The sequence below is a fragment of the Ischnura elegans genome, chromosome X (genome assembly GCF_921293095.1).
Source record: "Ischnura elegans chromosome X, ioIscEleg1.1, whole genome shotgun sequence".
Lineage (NCBI taxonomy): Eukaryota > Metazoa > Arthropoda > Insecta > Odonata > Coenagrionidae > Ischnura > Ischnura elegans.
Window position 1 is genome coordinate 72,418,246 of NC_060259.1, and position 5,650 is coordinate 72,423,895.

The 5,650-nt window shown below is 38.7% G+C and overlaps 1 protein-coding gene across 1 annotated transcript; it reads right to left on the reverse strand.

Annotated features, from left to right (window-relative positions):
- Positions 1–1,004: 1,004 nt before the first annotated feature.
- LOC124171630 lies at positions 1,005–4,959 on the reverse strand. Its single transcript, XM_046550835.1, has 5 exons — positions 4,057–4,959; positions 2,341–2,415; positions 1,733–1,968; positions 1,528–1,629; positions 1,005–1,237 (listed from the first exon to the last, which is right to left on the reverse strand). The coding sequence occupies exons 2-5, from the start codon at positions 2,358–2,360 to the stop codon at positions 1,104–1,106; spliced, it is 492 nt and encodes a 163-aa protein (XP_046406791.1). The 5' UTR covers positions 2,361–2,415; positions 4,057–4,959; the 3' UTR covers positions 1,005–1,103.
- Positions 4,960–5,650: the final 691 nt, after the last annotated feature.

Genomic DNA, 5,650 nt, shown 5'->3' on the forward strand with positions numbered 1-5,650 from the left:
TTGAGCGACGAGCGGACTCTTCTTGTCACAGGGCTAGTTCCAGAAATTTTTCCAGTGCAAGCAAACACCATTCCGACCGCTATCCTCAAAAATAACCTAATAGGTATGATTAGCACTGAACATTGAACTGAGCGATTATGCGCCCCCTATTTCTTTCCGCGTACTTACCGCTTAAACCGGCCCTTTTCAAGGAGGTACCTGCACCGCTAACCGATTGCAGCGATTGAATGCCGAGTTTATAAATACTTCGGGGTCGCCTTTACTCGGGATCTTACGGGAACAGTTAACACATACCAAAATTATTTGGTTATGCCAAGCTAAAAATGCGATCCTTAAAAAGAATTCTTGATAAATACCTTAGAAAGGTGAAAGATAACTTACAGGAATCTAGTAAAGGCTCACAGAGTGAATGTTGGATAAATACAACGCACTCTCTCCCACCACCTGCCCCACATCCTACAGGTGGCTCGCAGGGTATTGTTCAGATGTTCATGTGGAATGAGAATTCTGCTTTGATACCTTTTGAGGCTTACGGCCTTCGATCCGTTGAAGATCGGGGGGGGTGGGAGACGGGCACTCGGCTCTGATCAGGGTTCGGCATGGTTACGCTCACGCTGAAAACCACTCACAATCAGAATCAATCGCACGTTACGGAAACCGATAGGAATAATATCATCCACAATCCTCAGGCACGGAATGGAAAACTCGGACATTCTTGAAAAAAGTCCATTTGAAAATGGCAGTGAAGTGATGAAATCGATTAGGTAGGCAATAAAATGAATGTGGAATGGTACAAATCCAGTTATTCCAAGGACAATGAGCTCCAAATAAGCAACGATCGAAGTTTTCTGCATAAAATTTAAGGCCAAGGAAAGAAAATAAACAAATTAAAATTAAAGAGTGCCATTTTCAAGCATTAGGCCTTATTTGGTGATTTGGAAACGAAATGGGTATTGAAAAACTAAATTAAAAGCATAATTTCAAAAGGTTTATTATCATATATAACGTTTAAGTATAAAAATTGCATACTTAAATAGAAAAGAAAAACATGAAGAAATCAGAGACTGAAACGAAAAACTACACTCCAAGACACAATATCAGAGCTAGATTCTCATAGGTTTCACACATTTCGAGGAAGACCTCATCGCGGACATTCCATTGTAGGATCCAATCTCATGTGATGGCTGCGGAAACTTCGACTCCATGGCTACCGGTAGTCCAAGAATCCGAGGCATTGCTGCAATGAGAAAGGGGATGATTAGCAACGGCTATCTGCAAATGTTATATCAGCTTGAATTCCGAAATTTGAGGTCATTATACCTACATTTTCCTAAATATTTACATTATATTCAGAAACAGTCTGAAAATAGGACAAATAGAGAAATTATGACTAAGGAAAAACAAAACATGCACAAAAAATTAACCCATAGCCATTGATGCAAACTTTAAGAAATTTATTATTGACATTTAAAGATCGATTTATCTTCACTGCCGCAAAAACTGGATAAAAATAACGGAATAACTCACCGGAATATGTTGCAATCCTAGCCTTTCGCAGAGTTTTGCCCAAGGACGACATTTTACCTTTGGATATAACAATCGGAGCGTGTATTTCCGTACGTAAGTCACCTGCAAATAAAGAATATTAGTAAAATAAGTTACACGCGTGTAACATTAGCACATATTTTAGAAATAAAGAAATAGAAATTAAAATAAATTCAGGAAATCTTACCCGTCTGCGTGGGGATCGTCTTTATTTTGAAGCGGCCGTTACTGGTGCAGAAGGGGACCGCTTCGCGACCCTCACGCACCATCCGGAATCTGATGTTCAGAGGCCTTGCCCTCTGCTGCTTCAAGCGGCGAAGATGCTGGCGGACGCGAGACCTGAGCTCGGGATCATCATGGACATAAGAGAGCCACGACTTACTCACAAGAGCACACGACAACAGAGAGGCTGGATCCAACATCCTAAATGGAGAGGAAGTAAGGAATTACAACTCGTGACGCAAATAAGAGCCAGCAATAAGATAAGAGAAAAAAGAATGTGGACGCCAATCCAAGTAAGAAGATAACTAGAACTTATGCGGTATGGTATAATAAGGTTAGAATTGAGCTATAGTAAAAATAAAATTGAACAGACTAATGCTCATCACTTGCCGTGTCACGTTAACCAATGGGCTAATTCCAACAGTCCAAGGTGGGGTAACAAGATGCCGATGAAAATCTTAAATTTTGGGGCAATCTAAATTAACGATAAATATTAATTACAACCATATCACATTAGAAATTTCAAACAAGATTTCATTGTACCATAGGACAGAAAAAGTGAAAGATCCTTACCTTAATATCTTGATGACCATTTCAGGAGGAAGACAGCTCAAGACGTCGAACCTGGGAGAATCATCGTCAGTAGGGCTTCCCATGAAGCACAGCAAGGAGATGAAGGATTCCATGAACCGTTAGTCAAGAGATTTAAGTGCGCGAGGTGAGGAAGAGTGACTTGGGCAAATGATCACAGTAACAGGCAGCAGATTAATCTCACAAGGATGGAAAAGAGAGTGTAGTTGGCTGGGAAGGGGTTCGCAAATTTATAGCACCGGGGCACCAACGGTCGTTAAAACTACCGCCCCCCTAGGGCAACAACCCCACCCCTACAATTACGAGGAAACCAGGAGAATCTATTGGACCGATCCTGCGTACAAAAGAATTCACTCCACCAATCAGTTTCCGCAGCTAATATTAAACCGTTGAAGACGTTGGCTATGAATTGTATCATGACAAAAAAGAGGATAAGGAAGACAAATTCGAAAACGTTATGGAAAAAAATCGGTAAAACTAACAAATATACCTAAAATTTCGTAAGGTGTCCCAAGGACCAAGAATTCCGCCAAGTGATTTTCTTTCCAGGTAAATTTTTAGGTATACCAACAATTTTCCATTAAATTTAGCCACTTTCGAAAAAATGGAAACAAAACTAATAATAGTTAACTTCAAAAGCAACGCATAAAAACGTAAACCTTAAAATAAAGATGTATGAAAATCACAGCCAATTTGTCATAAAATTTCCAAAACGCTAAAAATGAGAATTTACACACAAATTTAAATTGATGATCATTTATCTATATCAGAAATTTTCATATATATTTTTGAATCGTAAAATTGAAACAAATCAGACTAAAAAACATAAGTTTACTTGGATTTTGTGTTAGACTACTAAGTATAAGTTGTGCAAGGTTTTTTACTCATTCCTCCAGTGGGCATTGAAATGGATTACTACAGACCGAACTAATGTAGGAAAAAATCAGTGTCCTGATATACATTAATATAAAATCCGATTATCTTAGCCATGGAATATAGAAATAATCACGTTCATGTGTTACACAAATGCATTTTTACCTTTAAAATGACTCGAAGTAGAAAAGAAATGACCACCTACAGTAGTTACACAAAATTAACATCATCCCATTCCAGAAAAGTTCAGATTAAGTATACCTAGTCAGCACTGGATCACGGATAAAGAAAATATTCAAGAAACCAATCAAAATATGAGCAACCAAATCTGCCGCAGTAATCCCTTCACTAAACTTGATTCAGCATAGTCAAAAATTAATGATAGTTCCAGAGCCAATATTGGAGGGAAGAGGCAACTTTGTCGTTCATAACATCAATTGAATTGAAATCATAAATCATTTCATTAAAAGTCATTTACATCATCCACGAAGTACCATGAGAGTAAAAGTTGAGCCTTAAAAATAGATGACATCAGTGTGGAATACCTATATTTTATTCAATGGTACCCCACATGAGCATGCATGGAGCACTTAATTCGTCTCATGAATTCCTGGCAGGTGGAGGAACATGTTATTCCAACTCATAATAATGGCATAACATTCATGGATGTGTCAGCAACCAGGTATATGTACATGTATATATGAATATGCGCTAATATGAATAACGTTGAATCACCACTGTTGGATATGTGCTATTTCACGTATGAAACAAGAACAACTTACGGCGGTTTAGGAAAATAAAATAGAAAAAAAGACATTAACCTACCAAAGTTAAAGGATAATCCAAATAGTGCCACAGTAGAGATAGGTTTCCACGACGTAACGTCTCTCTTCCACTGCCAGAAGATTCCATAGAAAACGTGTTCCACAAGGAAAAAAATTATCGGCTAAGAAGCATCTTTCGCATTCACTTCACGCGAGAAAACTTTCAGTTTAATACGAATAGCGAGGCATCACTTCCAACATAAAATATTTTCACTTTTTCTTGCGGCTTACTCCGATAAAACATACTACACCGTCGACATGCCCATCTCAGAGCACTTGAACTCATGCAAGATAGTTCACTCATTTGTGTCGGAGAAATTCGCCACACATGATATTCGTCACGTTTTATCAAACACCAACACAACTGCAATGATATTAATTATTACTTTGGAATTTTCACTTCTTCCCTGAAATTGAAGCTAGCATATCACTATCACTCAACCCAGCAAACTTCTCAATGCAGCGCACTATAACTGAGGAAACGAACATTTTTTACAATAATGCGAGTACACTTGTAAGAACCAATGATGAGGGCTTGCAGTAAATACACAAACTATCCAACACACGGTAATAAAACTCAACCAGGTGGTGCTCAACGCGATAGCAGACTTTCACGAGCACACCGCTCGATTCGAATTTTGGCGCAGGACTGGCATATGAGCTAAAGGATGTGAACTTCTGTGAAGGACGATGTTTAGACAGGAGTCATAAGACGACTGATGAGTAACATGGGACAATGCAATTGCATAGGCCTAGCTTATGAAACCACAGCACCTACTGGCGCTGATTCCGTGTAACTTACCTGTGGAATTTTGTATGCCAGCCTTTCTCGCTTGCTGGCAACCCTGAACACGGAAGAGATTAAAGGTTGGAATGAGTAAGGATGTCTCTGAGCAGACGGTTCCAGCTCAAGGTAAAATGACTTAAATATCGCAGGAATATTTAGTAATCTAAATGAATCTTCCCTTATTTTCCCCAATTCAATTGAATCGAAACTCTAGACAGAGCCTTCGACTGTTTCAAATCCAGATATCTCCGTACGAATTTTGATTATGATTATAAGGTTCTCAATTCAAAACCAGTATATTTATGATGAATTACAGGACATCAATCGGATATTTTTACCACCGTTGTCACTCGATTCTAGCGATCCTTTTTGTCACGCTATGACAATTATTTGCGACAAAGTTAATGTCATATTTTGTAGATTTACTATCGATTGGATCTTTTCCACGTTTGCATGTTAAGGGTGGGGTAATGGCACCGAAAATGCTCATTAAATTTGATATAACTGCTTTCCATGGAGTAGGCGTTTTGGAATTTCAGTAATTTTCCGGCATTACCGCTCCTAAATTTACTTCATGTGATGTGAAGATTGTCCCAATGCGTTTTACCTCCGAGGCTACGTTTAGTTGGACAACTATATTCGTTAAAAAAAATCAGTATTGAATTTTTCTTGAGTAACCTGCATGGATTATGCTGATGTTAAGAATACGTGTTTTAAAAATGGAAAAAGTATGATTAGCTGCGACTCGTTCCCTACCAGGACTTAGCCGCAACAGCCCCGCACGATAAAGACCTCGGCCACGGAGTCA

What these genes read in the sequence shown, in the direction of transcription:
- LOC124171630 (XM_046550835.1), bottom strand. Translation starts at nt 2,360, where the DNA reads ATGGTCATCAAGATATTAAG. An exon ending in ATGGTCATCAAGATATTAAG is followed by an intron (nt 1,969 to 2,340) that starts GTAAGGATCTTT and finishes CTCTCCATTTAG; the next exon opens with GATGTTGGATCCAGCCTCTC. An exon ending in GACGATCCCCACGCAGACGG is followed by an intron (nt 1,630 to 1,732) that starts GTAAGATTTCCT and finishes CTTTATTTGCAG; the next exon opens with GTGACTTACGTACGGAAATA.